Below are 20,028 nucleotides of genomic sequence, written 5' to 3' on the forward strand. Positions count from 1 at the left end.
TGCTGTGCTCCCAATGGAAGCATCTGTGCAGGAGCTTGCAACTCATTTTGCTGCAAAAAGAACTTAGAGGGACAAAGGACTCGGTGAAAAACAGCAAGAAACAAAGTGCAAAGTACAGGACAGTGCCACAAAGGTGATAAAGACCCAAACCTAACTGCCTGTGTAAGGTAGGGAGTGAGGGATGCAGGGCAGGTGATGCAGGGATTGCCATCAGCCAGACCAAAGGCTATTACTTAGGTCACTAAGTTGAAAGTAGTTCTCATTTACTGGCTTCTGCCCCTTTTATGAGCTGTGTGTGCTTCTTGGGTCACATTATCCTCTCTGCATTGATCAGCTATCTGTTTAAAGCCACAAAGAGAGACTTTCCCAACAGTGCCACTGTGTGCAGCATGGCAGCACAGTTTGTGTGACTCCTGTGATTCGCAGCATCCTCCTCAGCTTTTCACCCATCCAAGGTGGATAAATGTCCTATTTATCCAAGGTGGGTAAATGTGCTATGAGTAAACTGCTGCGAGAGGAGATGCTGGAGGAGAAGGAGATTGAGGAAACTCAGACAAGAGGTGGCTGAACTCTCAGGGACTGTGTTTGGCTTTAAGCGCCAGCAGCCTGGAATTCCCTTTAACCCCGGGAACAAAGGAATGCAGGATATTGCTCGGCACCATTCAGGCTGGTGAGGAGCAGATGGTCTCTGCTCCCATAAGCGGCTCATGCTCGGGACGACTCATTGTTTCTCACCTCCTCTCCTGTCAAGCCTCATTCTCCTCCCCAGCATCTGCACCCGCTGTTTGCTTTGGCTTTTCTTCAAGCTCCTTCTCTGCATATCCCCTCAGGGGCATCCCTTATTCCAGCCGGTCCCTCTTGTCTTGGAGAACTTCCTGCAGTTCCTTCACCTTCGGTAGCCAAGAGCTGCCTTCTCTGCCAGTGTTTAGTGTGCTTATTCCTGCTATTTCCCATTTCCAGCTTGGCCACAGCACCTCGGGAGCATTCCCCACTCTCTTCTGCTTCCCTATGGGGGGCTGAGCACTGCCCCAGCTAAGAAAAGATGGGAAGTTTCATGAGATCCCATCCCAGGATGGATGCAAATACCATTGCAAATACACTTGCAAACACCATTGTCCTGCCTGTTGTATCTAAACCCCATCATTACACTCTTTCACAGGGCAGACCAAGCCAAAGCCTCTCTACACTTGCCCCACAATACCCTTCCTTCCCCGCAGCTCCCATCCCCATAATGGGAGGTGATGGCTGGAAGCAGCATAATCCAGCAAAAATAGGAACTGGAATTGAAGGAGACCGAAATAGCCACTGGGTCCTGAAGGGTCCCACCTCCTGCCCCATGCAAGCTGGCCCTGCTTGATTTCTCCATTGGCAAAGCATATTGGTTTTGGGAGATCCCCCTTCCCAAGCCCTGTGACTCCTTTCCATCCCTGCACAGGGCTGTCATCCAAAACACACAAGAGCATCAGAGCAATAGATACAGCACTTTCCCACCATGTACCACACTGGGAAAACCAGGATTTGAGCCCCAGAACCTGGTCTTACTGCTCAAGGATGTAGAAGGACACACCAGAGGTGTTTGGACATCAGTTTCACTTCTGTTTCAAACCATCTATGACTAAAACATATATAAACTGTAAAACACATTTACAAACCACACACCACCAGCACCTGGATTCTCCAAACAAGACTTAGTGAAGGGATATGAACCAGGGGAAAACACTGAGGTGTAAGACACTGAAACGCACCAAGCACCTCTGACAAGAGCAGAGCCTTGGAGAAGCTGCATCCCTCGAGCTCGCTGCTGTTTGTGGGCAGAGCTCTGGGATTCATTTCCAGCCTGTTGATTCTCTCCATGCAAACACTGAAACCCAAGCCTCTAATTGTATTTTTACTGGAGAAACCCACCACGGGACACGCATGGGTCCCCTTCCAAGCACCGCAACCAAAGCACACGCTGGCAAGGAAGCCGTGTCTAACACAAAGGCATATTTTGGTGCAACCCCCTGTTTACTAATGCGGAGAGGAGATGTTTTCTCAGCGGTGCCCTGAAACCACAGCACGTTTGTCCAATTGCTCTGCAGCAGAATAGACTCTTAGCAATGAGGGGCAGGCTGGGAAGAGGAAGAAACAAACTGTACCATGTATACAAGTCCAGTTCTACATAGGGTCAGTGTTAAAGGTATGGCCAGACCCAGATCTCTTTGCTCAGCCCTTTGGATTCCTCCTAGGAGTAGCTCATTCCTTTAAGTTGCTCCTCCAAGCACTTTGCAGGACTCCTCTATTTCACAGCCATGCAGAACATGGTAATTTACTTCCTATAAAGTGATTGCACAGGGATGCATATAGCGTTGCACTGCTTATTGACACCAGATGATTGAAGTGATGCTCCTAGAGAATGAACTTCCACGCACTGGGAGACACGAGCTCACACAAGGCACCTCGCTGGTTCCTGCACATCACCCTGCATAATTCTATCTATGACTCCATCCTCTATAGAAAAAAATGCCTTAAAACAACCATTTTGTTCTCACCCAATGCAAAACCAAAGGAGCATCCCTCGCTCTGTACCTGCATAGAGGGCAGACCAGCAGAAGCCTGTCAGAAGCATTAAAAGCCACAGTCTTTACCCACACAAGGCCTCCTTGCTCACTACAGTGCTCCTCGAAGGCTGCTGGCACTGCTGCTCATTTAGCTTATAGCTGCTGAGTTTGAACACTGCCATTTGTAAGGGGTTAGTGAAGGGGTTGTCAGCATTTCCATCGTAAACCTTTCATTTGGGGGATTTATCGCTTGGCTGTAAGGATTTGATCCGGCTGCAGCTTGGCAGGAAGGACCACATGCGGCAGCAAACACAAACAGATCCCTAATGGAGGGGTACAGCCTCCTCCAGGCTTCACTCCTTGCAGATAGAAGGGGCAAAATCCTGCCCAACACCAGCCTGGTGTGAGCTGAGCCCATGGGGCTGGCAGGGACACAGAGGAGTGTGAAAATCAGCTCCACCACACGTTTCTTAGCACTCAGGTTTTGGGGTTTTCATTTCCCAGTGTTAGTTCTTCCAATGCTGCTGTAACAAAATATGTACTTAACATAAAGCACAGCTTTAGGAAGGCCTTCCTTTCCTTAGGGGCTTTTCCCGAGGTGGAGTTTCTACATATGGAAGTGGGTACTCAACTACTACATCCCAGGGTACTGCTGCACCTCTGATCCAGGCAGCATCTCCATCCCTGAGGGATGTCACTGCATCACCTCTTCCCATGGGAAACCTCCATGATGCCACAGGGGCCGAGGTGACCACCTCAGAAACCAGATGTGGGCAAACTCACTTTATCTGATCTGCCTGTGAGGTGAAAAGGATATAAACCGATTAAAACCATCCTTTATCATACAAGGTTACCAGGAGCATTGGTTAAGCCCAGGCACCACTGCGCTATGCAGAACGTGTGATGCCCTGGGCATCACATTAGCACAAAGGCAAGATGTCCCTCTCCAACAGATCCAATGGGGACAAAATGAAACCCTGATGGGCTACCCATGCCCAGTGCAGGGCAGCCGGTGGCAGCTTGGTGTGCACCCAGTATCGGCAGCACCACTGGTACCCAAGCGCATGGCGGCAGAGATGAAGCAATGCTTCCTGCACAGCCCGGGATGCACCATCCCATCATATCCACTTCCAGCCACGGCCCCAGCCCCACAGCCTCTCCCTGCTTCCCAAGAGATCCGCTTGCATTGGGTGGATGCCACCTTCCCCCAAACGTGGGGACAGGAGGAGCGCAGTCGGCAGCCGCTGCACCCACTGCCTGCACGGTGCATGAGTGCGCTGCACAGCGTGCAGGCAGGGAGGGAGGGAGGCAGAGCGGGCAGGCAGGGGCACAGGAAGGCAGGCAGGGCTGCAGGCAGGCAGGGCAGGGTAATGGGAGGGAGGCAGGCAGGGAAGGAGGCAGGCAGGCAGGAAAGGAAGAAGGCAGGCAGGGAAGGAGGGAGGCAGGCAGGGAAGGAGGGAGGCAGGCAGGGAAGGAGGGAGGCAGGCAGGGAAGAAGGGAGGCAGGCAGGGAAGAAGGGAGGCAGGGAAGGAAGGAGGGAGGCAGGGAAGGAAGGAGGGAGGCAGGGAAGGAGGGAGGCAGGGAAGGAGGGAGGCAGGCAGGGAAGAAGGGAGGCAGGGAAGGAAGGAGGCAGGCAGCGCAGGGCAATGGGAAGGAAGGAGGCAGGCAGGGAAGGCAGGAAGGGAAGGAAGGAGGGAGGCAGGAGAGCAGCAGAGAGGCAGGCAGGGAAGGAAGGAGGCAGGCAGGGCTGCAGGCAGAGCAGGCAGCAGGGAGGGAAGCTCCCGGAGGCAGCAGTGTCCTCCCTCCCGCAGCTCCCGCACCCCCTCCGCGTCCCCAGCGCGGAGCCCCCTCTGCCCCCCTCCGCTCCCGCGCGACTTCGCTGCAGTCCCCGCGCAGGCTCCGCGGGCGCGCAGCACCACAGCGCCCCCTGCAGGAGGCACCGCGCATCGGTGGGGGGGGCAGAGACTCCAAGCCCCAGTCTGCAGCGCGGCAGCCGTGGGCACGGCGCCTGCGCGGTGCGCAAACCTCCCCCCCCCCCCGCTCCAAGTTTGGAGGTTCCAGCCGCCAGCCCCGGCCCATCATGTAGGTGCCGCGGAGGCTGCCCCACACCGCGGCCGGGGGGGGGGGAAGCGAGCCCCCCACGGGCCTCCGCTGCACGGCGTGCACGCGCAGCGCGGCCCCCCCGACGTGCACCCCCCCTTTGCGCACCCCCGCTGCAGGGAGCGCTGCAGCAGCGAGGCACAACTCCAGGTGCACGAAGAGCGAGCGCGGTGCAGTTTGCATCTTTGTGTGCAAAAGTGGCTCCAGAGGAGGGGCGAGGCAAAGTCTTTTGTGCTGCCCATCTGTGCCCCCCCGCCCCCTGCAAAGCACAAGGGGGGGGAAACATGTCTCAGCCCAGAGGTAAGGCTCCTGCTTCTCTTCCTTGCAGCTCTGCAGACGGCCGTGCATGCATTCGCGTGTGCACGCATGCATGGATGCGTTTCGTGCTCGGGATGCAATTGCAATTTGAAGTTTGAGGCTTCTCCGTGGCTCCCCCCGTTGCATTTCCTGTTGGGCGCGGGTGCGCACACGCACTCACACACACACACACACACACACACAGGCACAGCTCCTGCAGGCTGCGGTCGCCGTTCAGCTGCGCTTTGGCGTTAGTGGAATTCTTCAGCCGGGATCACCGAGTGTGTGTGTGTGTGTTTGTCCCCCTCCTGCATCGCTCAGCAGGGAGATAAAAGGGTGTCGAGGAGTGAAACGGGGGTTGTGGCCGTGCGTGCGAATTGCGGGCTCGGTTCATTGAGATGAAACTTTGAGACAAGTCCTGGGAGGAGATGAAAGGTGAAACTTGAGTGCGAGTGAGCAAGGAATTAAATATATACCTCTATGTTTCCATGGGAAAGTATTGTTCTTGTGCCAGGGCTGAGATCATTTTCCACCGATCCCCCCCCCCCCTTCAATATTTGGTAACTTTTGGTCGGAGGTTTGTAACCCTGATCCCTGAGAGCTGCTTTATTTAGCGTTTGGGGAGGGGACGGCAGTGATTCCTTCTTGCATTGATGGCTTTCTTTTGCCAGCGTGGTGGGCAAGGTTGGGGCTTCGCTTGTGAGCTGATCCGGAGTGATTCTGCCTTGTGTCCTGCAGGGAAGGGGTGATGGGTGGTGGGAGGGAGGAGGTGGAGAGTTTAATATTGCAAAAATGCAGTGGGAATGCAATAGTCCCTGCAAGAGCCGGCTGGGGATGTTTTAAGGAGGAGTTGCTCCGGCCATTCATTGTGGGAATAGATGCCCATATGTCAGCAGATACAGCGTTTGGAGCTTCTTTTAAACGGGTGGATTTGCTGTTGCAGCTTGGCTCTTGCATCCTGCAGCCCTCACGCATATTGGGGAGCGGGGAGTAAGGGGGGTGCGAGCCAATGCATGGCAGAGCAGATCCCAAACTGGGACCGGGGCTGCTTCTTGCTGTTTTGTTTGCAAATCCCAAGCCATCTGTGGAGCCGGTGGCCTTCCTCCACAAGCCTTGCAGGGAGGCCATGGGAAGGAGGTGCTTTCACAGCTCTTGCCACACAGTTTTCCTTTGTAAGAAAAATGTAAAGTTGTTGTATAATTTATTCCTAATTTGGGTTTGCTGCAGTCATCTGTTCCAGCCAAGCAGGGGATTGTTAAAAGTTTCCAATAGAAAGAGCCAGAGAAGTTTGATAATGCAGAATTGAACTGAGCGATGCCCGCTGCTGCTTGCAGGAGGGTCCCTGCAAGACCCATAGTAGGGCAGGGGAGCAGCCTCTTCCTGGGGGTCCCCAAAAGCCTCGGGCTGGGGATGGCTGCACAGCATGGAGCTGAGCTGGTGACGGTGCAGCCCACCCTGCTTATCCCATGCACTCGCTTTGTCCATCCTTCTTCATAGCAGGAAAATGGGGAAAATGCAAGTAGCCAACCCACAAAACATGATCTCAATGAATGGCATCATTCTTGAATCCGTTTCCCGTCCATCCCGCGCTGTGCAATACGGGTGTCTGAGCCTGAATTCCTTGCATGGATAACTTTTCCAAGTTCAGCTGTTCAGGCGGAGGTTTTGCTCGGGAAGGGGTTTGCAGCAGAGGTATCGTTCTTCAGGATGAATTAAGGGAGGCATAATCTGCATTTCAGGATCAGCTTTCATGTGTTGCACAGGAGGTTCCTCGTCAGCTTTCTAAAATACTGCGTGGAGCTGTAGCCAGCTGCTGGGCTGTGGAGCCCTCTCCTGCTTTGAATCCTATCCAAAGTTGTGCTCGGGATTTGCCAGAGATTAATTCCTTTTTCCCCCTAATGCTGCTTGTCAGGGGAACATGCAACCAGGATGGGATAACACTTGCTCCCTGCAAGGAATCTCACCTAGGTGAGAGGGCAGAACTGCTCCTTGGACCCTACCTGTGCCATGCGGGAAGCGGAGGTGATGTGCTTTGCAGGGGATAAAACATTCCCTGGGGTTTGGAAGCAACAGCTTCATCCCGTCCCTTTCCATAGCAGATGCCTCCAGCATCGTGCTTGCAGGATGTGGGCATGTTCCCTGCACCCTGATGTCCTGATGCGCTCCCTAAGGCAAAACAGAGATCAAGTCAGAAAGACACCAACCAGGTCCAAATCACTGCATTTCACTCATTTCTACCTTTATCCCCTCTTTGAAGTTGCAGAATAGTATTTTTAGTTGGATGGAGCAATCCACAGCAAGTAAGATTTCCCCAACAGGTCCCTGCAGTCTCGTTCATCAAGTCCCTGCTCTGGACAAGTGGGACTTGATGTCGATGGGAGCTCAAAAGTTGAGTCGTTGCCCAAATAGGGCACTTTTTTGCTGTCATGACTAATAGGATATTATTCTGGAAGAGGAAAAAGAAATGCGGAAGTCCATATTAATTACAAGTTAAACAGAGTTTGAGGCTATAAATCTGAACTCTTGTGACAGCAGATGTATTCAAGAATCTTCCAAATTCATTGTCATGGGGGAATTATTCACTCACATTGGAGGAGCAACCTGCAAATATGCAGATTTCCCTATTGAAATAAGGGAAGGGAGAAGCATTTCCCATTAGACCACTAATTCATAAACAGTGCATTGAAATGAGCTACATTTAATTTAATATCACTGTCCATTGATCTCATTTCTCATATCTTACACTTTGTTGCTTCAAACACTGGTTTTTATGCTGTAGCTGAGAAAGGGACACTGAGATTATGAGAACTATGTCCCACGTGGTGCTGGCTGAACATGTACCCTATGGACTTTGACCAAAGGCCCTGTGCCTATTCTAAATATTACATTTTATGTTAAATGCCCTTTTTTCCCAGCTAGAAGCCTCAGTGGAACCAGTGTAAAGCCTAAATGGTAGTTGGGGTTATTTCTGTTTAAATCCTGGGTAGGTGGCAGGTCTTTGCTGGTATAAAATTAACCCATGAGCAGCGTGAGGCTCTGTTGGTTGTGCAATGAGCAGTTTGCCTTGTCAGCACCACCTCGGCTTCTCACTATTAACTCACTCCCATGACACAGGCACTTGGCACGGGCCAGGCTCTGCCAGAGCAGGGTTAGCAAAGCGGTGGCATAGCCAGTGAGGTGCAAGCTTAGCAAAGCCCAGTCTAGCAGCAAACAGCCAATTTCAGTCTGAGTTGCTTATTTACCTCTAATGTTTTAGGGTTATCTCGTTGAATTAAGGTTTCACCCTGCTTTGCTTTATCACTCCCACGGTGGAAGTTCCTGTGTACCTGCTTTGGATTAAGATGGGACAAACGATTATAAAGAGGTTTAAAACTCTCATGCAATGCCATGCTGGAGGAATTAACCATGAGTTAACCAACTGGTTGGGGTAGAAAGTGTTAGAAACCCTGTCTGACATAAACCAAATCACTGCTCTGCACAGCAGGGACCAAAGCACCCCATGAAGCCCCTCTAGCTGATGCCTTTGCTCCCTCTGCATTGCACTAAGGAGGCATTTGCTTGCAGGTCTCACCCCTTCCACCTCAGGCAGTGACTCTGGGGGTGTAGAATCAGGGTGCATTTGCAGGGTGCTATGTCCTTGTGTCCCGACATGGACGGGAAGACACAGGCATTGAAGGCTCAAACCATAGCAGTAATTATAGCAATAAAAGCAGTAAGTTGCAGGGGAAAAGGAGCAAAGAGCTGTTTTCTCCTCCCAGCTGAAGTGTAGGTTTCTCATTGCCACACTGAGTGTTGCTTATTTGCTACTTTAGACACCCCCAAGAATGGAACTTCCTTTGGGGTGAATTCCCTCCTCTGACACATACACAAGCTGCTAAGGTGAAGCAAATGGTACTCAATTAAAACCACAGAAGTAATTTAGAGATGAAACACTTCATTCCTCCAAGAGTATTGGCATTAATGGAGCACAATTACCTTCAAAGTCACATGGTGGATTTGCAAATCCTGTGTTCTGTGGTTGATGACTAAAAAGTTGCCTTTTTCCCCCCAAACAATGCATGCATTTGATGCCACTTGTCCATTTTCCCTTGCTGAAGAGCCATAACAGCACATATAGAAGCCTCTTGGAGAAGGGTTCAAAAAACACATCTGAGAAAAGCTCAGATCCCTTTATTAAGTTGGAAACAAGGAAAAGAAAGGAGCTTTAATAGCACAGGAATGGGAAGACACTTTCAGCCCTCCCTTGTGATGCACTTGGAGGACCGCAGGGTCTGTTACCCTGATCTTTGTGCCCAGTCATCATTCCCATCCTTTTCCCATGGGGTCCTTGCATTCACCCCATGAACTTGCATTGCTAATGCTCAGCCTGCCCATAGCAGGTCTCCTCCTCTCCATCTCCAAAGGCAAAGCTCTGCATCTCCCACGTCACAGCTTCCCAATGGTGGTGAGTGGCATGAGTAGTTCTGAGTAAGGCAAAGAGGTAAAACCTCGAGCACCTGCATGTCCTCGACTTACATTGTGGGTGACAATGGGTGCATGGCAGGAGTTGGCAGCACGGTCACCAGCAGCATCATTATACAGCATTGAGTCAGTCTCCAGAGGCTGGTAAATTGCAGGACTGTTCTGTTCATTTTGAACCCAGACAGAGCTATAATTAATATAACAAATAAATGCTTCATTACCTGTGGAGTTACTTTGCTGCCTTCCTTGGGGCCTGTCTGGGAAGTGCTGAAGAGATGAACATTATCAGCTAGAGCAATGTTAGCAGGAAAGCAGATCTGGGACCATGTTGGATATTATGGTTTGTGGTAGCAAAGCAGTGAAGGCCCTTCAGTGCAATTTCCATATCCACTCTTTGTCCTCAAATCCCCTGTATTCTGCATGGTGACAAGTGTCAGTGCAAAAGTGTCCTGCTCAGTGAAAAGAAGTTTGGAGAGGAGAAGCCTGAGACTCTCAATTGTAGGGTTTGCTTTTACCTCAAGCCAAAATTAAAGCTATGCTTCCTTTTAAGCTAGGAATTCCCAATACCCAGCTAACATCTTAGAGGGTTCATCCCACAATGGAAGTCTCTGGGGTGCTTAAGTGCTTCTGAATCATCTTGACATTGGAGATGCTGCAGGCAGATGCTGAGCATCCTGTATGGAAGCTCCAAACAGCCACTTGTCTGCTGGTGCTAGCAAAGATGAGGCTGACCATCGCTCTGGATTGGCATCCCATCAGCAAGTAGGGGTCTGGATTTGTAAGGACATGGTAAAAGCAGTATCTGACTGCATTAGGAGGGTACTTTGGGGTTGAAGCTGCTCAGGCTCCTGTCCCCTGGAGTTCTATAGGAGCAATGACTGTGGCTTGTGTGCATTGAGTTTCAGACTTGTAAGCAAGACTGCAAAGAGAAAGCTTGTTTCCCCCCCCCCCGTTTGAGCAGGAAAACCTCAGTGAGCAAAGCTGATCCAGTTTCTTGCAGTCACTGTTTTGTTAGCCTACTTAGCTTGCAGTTTTGTAATCGGGGCTAGATTCTCCTATCCTGCACCCAAGCAGCTCAAAAACCATTGCAAGAACTGAGGCCCAAACAGCATCCACTTCTCTTGCACTCAGATGAAACCAGTGGAGAAAACATAAACCCAGAAGTTGCAGATGAGATGCTAAAGATAAGGCAGCAATAGAAAATAAGCACAGGAGTCACCCCTTCAGTGTGTCCGCAGTAAGAGGCCTCTAATGAAGGCTGAATCAGCAGAGACTTGGGAGCTGCTTTTGATGGAGAATCTTTCCTCTAACAGAAATATGTAATTGCACTCAGTGAAACAATGCTTATCAGTGCCAAATGGCCTCAGAGCATCATCTGGCTGCTGGGCTGTGGAAGTCCCAGGCAGCATGCTTTTGTGCTTGTTTCCATCCTGCAGCGGGGTCAGATCCTTACTCCTGTTTTCAGCAGGGCTTATTTGACACTTGAGCAGCAAGTTAGAATGTCAAAATTACAGCTTCACTGTGTTCTCGTTGCTCTTGGTGTTTATTGCTGCTCCAGTAATTCAAGGTCAGATACAGAAAATGACTCAAAGAAGTCTTTTGTTGTTCTGACAGCTCTAAAGTAATGGAAGTCCCCATTTGGCAAAGGCAAACCATAGAGCACCAGCATCAAAAAGGGAGAGGGAACATTCTAAAGCCAAGCCCAGCATCGATTGCTTTCTTTCCCTGGACTTGCTCCATTCCATCTGCCCTCATCAGCTCCCAGCATCTCCCACATGCAGGAGCCCCAGTAAGAGCCTGCTGGATTTGCATGCTCATGCAAGTGCCTGCATGCAGGAGGTGAAGCATTCACATAACCAGGACACAGGAGAGGAGAAGGTCCTTCTAACCCCAGCTCTATGTGGAGGGTTTGTGCAGCACCAGCTCCTTCTCCTGGGGCACTTCAGCGCTGGCAACTGGCACCCATTTAGAGGCATGCTTTCCAGCTTGGATTTCAACACAGCCCTTCGTTTCCTAGGGCTGCTTTAATTGCCTGCAATTAGGGTCTCCAGTGCTGCGAAAGCATGAGGGAATAAACCCAAGTTTGGGTTTGTATGGCTGGAGCTGATTTCTTGTTTCAAACAGCTGATGCTGTGTCCCTTTGAAAAGGAAGTGGCAGCCTGTGATTGTAGCATGTATGATGCCACTGCCCAGGGCTTCACGCCCAGATATGTGACATTTATTGTAGCTTCATTCAAGGAGTGAAACACCTGTAGCAACCAAGTACATCTTGCCCTTCTTCCAGCCAGATGAAGGGGAAGACAGGGATTGTACATGCTATCATCAAAATGCCAAAACCCCTTTGGGCAAAGCTACACCTTAAGCAGCTTTGTTTAAGCACTGAGCCTCAGCACTCAGCAAGAAATGCCTCAGGAGGAGTACAAGCCACAGCACAGGGCTTCTGGCAGCCCTAATGGGTCCCTGAGGGTGCAGGAGGTCACCCCAGCCCCTGCACAAGGAGGCCAGGATCTGGCCAGCTGGGACTCTGTGCTGTTAAAGAGGTGCAGACACAGATCTGATTGGAGTTTCCAGATGCCATGCAGGTTTTGGAGCTAGCAATGGGACAGGCAATCTGGAACAGGTTTCATCCTAAGCTCAGACACCACTGAAGGTTTGGACATGGAGATAGAGCCTTAACCTGCAGCCCCCTTTTGCAGGTCGGTTTCTGCAGGCAGAGGATGCAGATGCTTCATGGAGAAGCTCACTCCCAAGCAGACCTCAGTACTTAACCGTCCTAATTAAATGCTTTCAAAAACCACAAGATTGACCTTCACTGCATGCCCACAGATTTTTCTCTCCTTTAACAAGCAGAGGGTTGACAGAGTAGCCTATTAAAGGAGAAGAAAGGCAATGCTCTAGATACTGTTGTATTCCAAAGGGTTCCTGCTTTTTAACTGTAAGAGATGGGAGCCACAATCCCCTAATAACCAATCAGGAGGAACCAGGCTGGAGACCAGAAATGCTTGGCTCAAATGGAGCACAAAGTCTGGTAACACAGTGAACAGACTTAAAACTGAGGTTTACTCATAGCTATGCAGTAAGCCATGACAGCCATTACACAGCCATTATATATACAGGTACTTATGTAACCAGAGAGCCATTCTATGTGTCAGCGTTGTCCTCTGGGAGACACCCTCCAGAAGAACCATAAAGGCCATTTACACAGCCTCTGACTTCCTTATGTTTCCCAAGGACACCAGTGGTTTGCTCATTGCCACTAAAACTTGGAGCATCTCAATGGAGAACCTGAATTCCTGCCAGGGAAGCATCAGTTTTACAGATAAACCAAAGGAGCAGATCAGTGCAGTGCATGAAAGGACATCAGGAAACAGCCCCTGACGGAGCATCTGAACTGGAGGGAGAGCCCAAAATAGTCCCTGGCAGCTGGGGAGGGCGGCACAGACACTGCATTCAGAGATGGTTCATAGTAAGTTGGTGTCTGGAGACAAGCAAGGCTGCAGAGAGAAGGACTTTGGGTTGCACATCCGCAGGTTTCTATGGGGTGACAGTAGGGTAACACGTTCCGGCTTGTAGCCGCCTAAGCTATGCAGTGCGGCAAGCTCCCACATAGCACGACTTGGGTTTCATTCATGCCATTAAGGCAGCTTCCTTTATAGCCAAACATGCAGTTTATTTTTTCCCTTCTCTTTTTCCTTCCCCTCAAAAACATTTGGTACTTCCCCCGCAAGGAATCAGAAGCTTTATGTCTGATAAGAGGCTGGAACAGCTTCCTGCAATAGGAGAGCATTCCTCCTCTCCTCTTCCTGCACAGACCTCAGAACAATGCCAGCGCTTCCAGCGTCAACAAGCATTCACTTTACCTTGTGGCACAAGCATTTGGGGCTCATCCTGTGCAAGCATCTCCCTGGCCAGCACCTCCTGCAATGGGGGAGGCTCATTTTCCAGGAGCTTGCTTTATAAAGGCATTACCGAAGCTGAAACACAAGGAGCAATCTGGGAGGTTGAATCAGAGCCGATGCAGAGCAGCTGTAGCCAAGCAGGGCCCTCATTTGGATGAGTGGGGTCTGAGGAATCTTCTTTTTTCCCCTTAAAAGAGAAGCTAAATAGGGTTTTTGTTTTGTTCTGATCTTGAAGCAACTTGTGCACGTGCTAAACTTGGAGCATAGGAGCCCTTTTGCAGGAGTCAGTGGGACTGAATGTGCTTGGGGTTTGAGCACACACACAAGAATTTATAGGGTTTTGGGATGTATTTTGTCCTGGTTGTTAAGTAGGGTGGATGTGGTACATCTGTGTAGATGATCTATACCACCCTGCTTTTTCCTGGGCTCTTTTGATCCCCTTTCTGCTTATCTGTTCTTGCAGCTCAGAAAGCAGCACTGGATTTGTGAGCATGTGTGTGTGTATAACTGACACTACAGTCCTGAACCGCGCAGAGGGAGCTCTATGGAGGCTTTGACAGAAAGGCTTATAAAGGGGGTTTTGTATGTACAGCTCCTGATTTAGAAGGCTGGGTGGAGAGGTGTAACCTGATGGGGTTTGATCCACATGGACATGTGCGGATAGAAAACATAGGTGTCCAGTTGTGTAAGGGACACTTTATGGGGTAAAACTTGTTTTCTGCCCCAGCACTGCATCATAATGCATTTATTCAATGTGTTTTCCAAACTACAATAAAATTGCATGATAAAAACTGGGGAAAGGCTGATTTCCATCACAGCCTATTTGCTTTATTATATGGTGTACAAGTGATTGTATGCTCCTGGCAGGTGTCTGGAAGCAATTCATGCTCTCTGACCTGTGCCTAAAACCTCTTTGAGCTTGAAAGAGCTTCCCTTGGACCCCCATGAGCTGCTCATCATCCTGCATGCAGGGCTTTGAGCCTTCTCTTACTGCAAAGATAGAACCTGAAGTGGTTGCAGGAGCAAGACTTGATGTTTGTGGTCAGATGGACTTACTGCTGCTGCTGTAGTGGTGGTGGAGCAGCTCCAGCTGTTGCTGCTGGGGGTATCTTGGGGCTGCTGCTGTTGTTGCTGACAGTGCAAACGGGAGGGTGGTTGTTCCAGTGGAGACTCCTGCCCTGCTCCAGTGCTGGGGACCTGGGTTTGGTTCCCCTGCAGTTGCCTTTGGCTTCTGGCTGTGAATAGGATCCCTGTGTGTTTCTAAAGTAGGACCTACACATTTTAGGTGAGGCATTGCCAGCAGAGGGAGTAGGAGTTAGTTCCTCCCATCTGCACTGCCCAGAGCTGTCAAAATCCCATCTTATTAATGCAGGCACGAAAATAAGCTCTTCTATCACAACAAGAGAGCTGTCTGACGGTGTAGCACAAAGGCAGATTGGGCAAAATCCTGACTGTGTTGAAAACCCGATCACAATATTTGGCTGATCCTTTACCAAAATGCCCCATGACAAGGCGTTAAGCAAGGAAGAGCCTTTCCCCTTCCATGCCAGTGCTGTGGTGGTGTTCTAATGCAGGCAGGCAATTAGAAGGGTGAAGGATGGAGCATGAGCATCGTATCGCTGGGAAGAGACGAGGCGTTAATATGAAATCCTTCTGAGTGTTATTTGCACCTCTGAAGAGGAAAGTGGTCCTAAAATGAACCTCAGTTGGACACTTTCAGCTGAAACAAGCAGTTTCCAGCTGCCGAAGAACAGCACAACTTGGGGACTGGAGAGCAGCAAGTCAGGCTGGAGGTGTCTCCTACAGCTATGACACTATTTGCGACCCAGAGGTGCTGTTATCCCCATAGGAGCACAGTGGATGCCAGACCATGGGGGTTGATGTAGCCCTCAAAGTCCCCATCAGGGACCTTCTGCAGAGGGTGAGGGTATTTGCTAAAGCAATGGCTTGTGGCACATTCCTCTCTTCCTATTGAGCTGTAAAAGTTATTGATACTGTATAACTGCAAAATGACCAAATCAATGGGCAGTTTTCTCTCTACAGAACATAAATTGCTCATTTGGTCCTAAGGTGCCTTTATTCATGAGCAGAAAATGATAACCCCAAGCTTTATATGCAGTGCATCAGCAGTTGTAGATGGCTGATAACGATGGAGTTTAAATGTCCAACATTTACAATATGCTGAACAAATTAAATCTGTGCTGGGTAAAATGAGCCTCATGCGGCTGCCTGGAGCACAGAAACGAGACCTCAGATTGCCCCGTGGTATTGATTGGATTTCATTCTGTCCTGCTGTGAGGGTGATGACACCAAGACAGGCATTGGGTACCATCCTGCTCAGTGAGCAAAGGCTTCTCTGCAGAGGAATGGGGCTGTATTAGCACATGGGGAACAGTGGTTTGGAGCTAAGGACTGTGCATCCCTTCCTGGGGATGGTTTGCTGAGCTCCTCAAGGGAGTCCTTCTTGACCCATCACACCCTCTGGTCTGGGAAAGTCCTGCTTTTCCTGTGTTGAAGCCTCCTGACTCATTGTGAATGAGCCTCAGCACTGGGAAGTGTTCACAAACTGCATATATAAGGCCCTAAGTGCCATGGGTTAGTGATGGACTTGGCAGTGCTGGGATAATGGTTGGACTTGATGATCTTAAAGGTCTTTTCCAGCCTGGTTGGTTCTACGATTCTGTGGAGCTTTGCAAGCGGATGCTATGGGGCAGCATCTTGGGAGGGTGATGATGAAGGGACACCATCAATTACAGAGGGACATCCACCAGTGCCTGTGTGCAGATTGCCCCATTTGGTGGGTCTGACTGAAGCCTGCAGCTATTGCAAAGGCCAAGACAACAATCGGGGCACAGCCTTAATGCACAGGTGCTTAATACAGCCTTAATAGGAACCTGTGCTCACCGTAAGCACATGCTTAAGTACCATCAAGACATAAGCACCTTCATAGCCCGAGCCGCAGGCCTGGATCTGAGTGTGCAGCGCAGCAGCAGGCAGCACGCGGGTGGGAATGTCACCTTCCTTTTCCAAAGCAATTTGCATTTCTCCAGGCTGGCAGCACATCTGACAGCTCCAAGAGGCCCTGGCTTGGGATGCACGGTGCTGGAGCTGCCTCTCGCCTGCTTTGCTGGATGCATGGGTCACCCCTCGGCATGGGAACGGATGCAGAAGCGGATCTGGTTTGTTAGGGGGAATGAAGCTCTGTGATTCTGCTTTAAAAGCACCTCACAGGGATCTGCTGGGGGAAATCCCAGTGCTCCGATGGTGTTAAAGCAACATAGAAACTGGAGGGAGACCTTGAGCAAAAAGACATCCACAAGGTGATGGAGATGGGATCTTACTGCCCTAAGAACACTGTGTTTTGAGGCTCTGCAGAACACTGGGGAGGGATGGATGCTCCTTCACTGTGTCATGTTTTTCAGGGAGCAGTGAGTTTAGGAAATACAAGTGTTTGTAGCTAGACTGATGGATTTAAGGCAAATCCTGCAGACAGGGCCCCTGCTTTTATGCTGGATAGAGGAGATTTGCTGCTAACTGCTAGGTATTTGTGTGGGGAGTTGCTCAGTGCCCTATAGCTGCGTGTGGTCACTCACTGGTGTTTTGAGGTGGAATCTTGCTGGATAAGGGGAAGTAAACCAAAGTAAATGGAATACCAGGAGTGATGCTCAGCAGCATCCCTGCTCACACATTGGTCATTGGAGCTTCACCCCCTTATCCACAGGGCTGCATCACCCAATGGAAGCACCCACCAGCATGGCAGCCTTGGGAGACGTATAAGGGTGCTGCTGCATGCACTGAGGAGCAGAGCCCACCTTATGCAAGGGACAAAGCCAGGGCATGGAGCACAAGGCTTGGCTGAAAGGCTGTGATAAGCCTTGCACACCACACTTCATCCTTCTGCCTGTGAAGGTGTCCATCCTCCTGCCTGTCCATCCCCCTGCACAGGCAGCATCCCACCTCCAGCACTACTGCAGGTAGGTTTTGGCAGGGAGGAATAGAAATGAAGGTAGCGGCAATGGAAGCAGCCGAGTCCTCCAAATCCTCCTGCACAAAAGCCCTTTTGTTCCCTGGGTGAATTCCAAGAGCTTTTCCCCAGTTTTGGTTCCAGCAAACTCCCACTGCAAGCAGACAGCTTGAAAACAGAGCAGCAAAGTCCCCCCATGAAAACAGTCCCCACGAGGGTTGGATTCAAACAGCAATTCCTGTGCATTTCCTCATGTGAGATAAGCAGCAATGGAAACAGGCTCTGGGATAGGGAGCGGACCTTGGCATAGGGAAACCATGGCTTTGATTCGTGATGTGCTGGTGACTGGAGTCACTGCCCCTGTGCTCGTCTGCCCGGAGCTCCACTGATGTAGTTTCTCCTGATACCAGGGGCAAGGGAAGAGCCCAGGAGGCCCCAAATGTCCTCTATTGCTCCATGGGATCTTTGCCACCACCGCATCTTCCCCAGGGCAATGGGAGGATGCAGCAGCCTGAATACTGGAGGTGCAGGAGCCCGAGGGATGCAGCTTGCTCATCAGCAGAAAGCAAAGTCCTTTTTGGCATCACTTGGACGCTAATAAGGTTTCCCTGAGCCATTAGCGCTGCCTTTGGCTTTCACAGCCTCACATTGGGGCTGTGAGTGATGTGCAGGATTTGAGGGCATTGTAAATGGTGTGATGGGAGCAGTGGAAATGGGTTTTCTCTGTGCTTAATGAGGAAGGTTGAGCACTCCCATTAAGTTAGGTTGGGTGGAAAACTAGTTAAGGTAAAGCAAGGTGAGGAGGGGGAAGAGGCTTTGGTCCCTGTAGGGTTTCTGTCAGACTGTTGCAGATGGAGGCATGTGTTGGCAAGCTGTTGAATTCTGCATTTTGTGGTTTTATGCACGTGCTTCCATAGGAGTCTCTGGAGGATCCAGTATGTCCGGAGCATCAAGGCACAGACTTGGTGGCTCCCTGCAGCTAAAGGGTGCCAGGGATGTCTCACAACCCTGCTCTCCCGTCCTTAGCTTGAACCACGTCCATGGGTTCAGGCTGATACTCTCAGGTGCCAAGGGGAACAGGATGGTTGTGAGCCTGTGTTGCCTTGTGTCCCTGTGCAATGTGGCAGCATTGTGCTGGGCAGAAGGGACATAACACACACAAACAAGGCTTGTGCAGCTTCCGAGTTGGACTCATTGAGATCCTTATGGGTCCCTTCCAACTCCAGATATTCTATAATTCTATAATTCACCTGCATATGGGCATGGACTGTGTTGTTAAAGCTGAAACCACAGCATGCACATCCTGGTGCCTGCTCCCTTCTCCCCCCTCTTTATCCCATGGACCACAATGTGAATCAGCAGAGAACTGAACACTTCCATCGCATCCCAGCACAGGGAGGTGATCCCTGGAGTGCTGGGGTCAGCTCAGGACAGCCTGGATGGAATTCCCTGGCAGCGGATGCTCCCAGCTCTGGTGCAACCAGTGCCTTTCCTGCTGGGTGATGTTGCCACCACTTGCACAGAGGTGCTGGTGCTGGGGAGGAGCTGTGCCCTTTCCCCCAGGCCATCCAAGCAGCTGGATGCACACACCAGATGAGTGCAGCCAAAGTGTTGTAACAGGGGCTTTAATATTGAAGTCTCCTGTGCCCTGTGCTGCAAGCCAGGCAGAGCTCTGTTATCTGACATTAGCACCTAAAACACGAGGGATCTGGGGCTGTTTTGCATTGCATCTGTTTAGTGGAGAAAGGCTGGGTAATGCAAAGGCTGCCTCAGCAGTGCAGGATGGCAGGGGAGGGATGTGCCTTGTCTTGTCACATCTGCAGATGCTAATGTGTCCTGGCACCAATGCAGCAGGGACATGGGTGCCCCTGTGCTGTTCCCTTGCTCAGAATGGGAGTGATGCTGTGTCTGGGCTGGGAAGGGATGTTATCTGAAAGGCTGTTTGTTGTCACCTCCCTGTTTTCTCTGAACTGTTAGTAATCAGAAGGGAGCATGTGTCTGTGAGTGTGAAAATGGGCACTGAAGACACCGTTTCCTCTTGTGCTGGCGTTCCTGCATGCTAGCACTAGAATGGGGAGCAGGGAGCACATCGGGGCAGAGACCAGATGGGAAGCGGAGCCCAGGGTCCTGGCAATGGGAAAGTCCAAGCCAGTGTGGGGGCTTGTGAAACAGCTCAGGGATGCAAAAGATCCTCCTAAAGCCTCATACCCTCTCCTGTGCAGCCCTGTGGTCTCACTCCTCCATCAGCCTCCATCTCCATACTGGTGTTGAGTGTTGGTGTCCCACAAAACACGGTGGGAGCTTGCTTCAGCACATCATCCATGGCAGAGGGCTGGCTCTAGGTGAGCTTTAAGGTCCCTTCCAAGCCAAACCACTCTGATTCTGTGATTACTGCGATGCTCCCTGCAAGCTGCTATGGACCAGGGCTGCAGGGGGGCTCAGTTGTGTTTAGTGTGGGGGTTGCAGGAGGGTGAAGAGTTGCCCCTAAGCCGCATGAGCTCCCTGCCCCTTTCCCAGCGTCCCTGTGTTCAGTGCCTGTCTTAGCACAGGATCTTGTGTCTAATCTCTATCAAAGTGTCTCTTCCGCTTCACTCTCAGAAGGTCTTAGCTCTTCTAAAATGCAGAGATGCTCTGTTATCAGGGTGACAAACAGACTCACATAGCCAAAATGTGCACAGAGATAAGGAGAAATTGCATCCCCCTTGGTTTCTATGTTGACACGAATGAACATGGCAGCCTGCAGCCCTTCTGCAGGATGTGTTAAGAA

The 20,028-nt window shown here is 50.7% G+C and overlaps 1 protein-coding gene across 2 annotated transcripts in view; it reads left to right on the top strand.

Moving 5' to 3' along the window:
* The first annotated feature begins 4,647 nt into the window (after positions 1–4,647).
* MAP2K6 (mitogen-activated protein kinase kinase 6) overlaps positions 4,648–20,028 on the top strand; it is a 54,231-nt gene continuing 38,850 nt past the window's right edge. For both annotated transcript variants that reach the window (XM_034067504.1, XM_013128306.3), the window contains exon 1: positions 4,648–4,940. In XM_034067504.1, the coding sequence (XP_033923395.1) occupies positions 4,925–4,940 (16 nt within the window). In that variant the 5' untranslated portion in view covers positions 4,648–4,924. The remainder of the gene's footprint in view (positions 4,941–20,028) is intronic.

The sequence above is a fragment of the Melopsittacus undulatus genome, chromosome 11 (assembly GCF_012275295.1).
Source record: "Melopsittacus undulatus isolate bMelUnd1 chromosome 11, bMelUnd1.mat.Z, whole genome shotgun sequence".
Classification (NCBI taxonomy): Eukaryota; Metazoa; Chordata; class Aves; order Psittaciformes; family Psittaculidae; genus Melopsittacus; species Melopsittacus undulatus.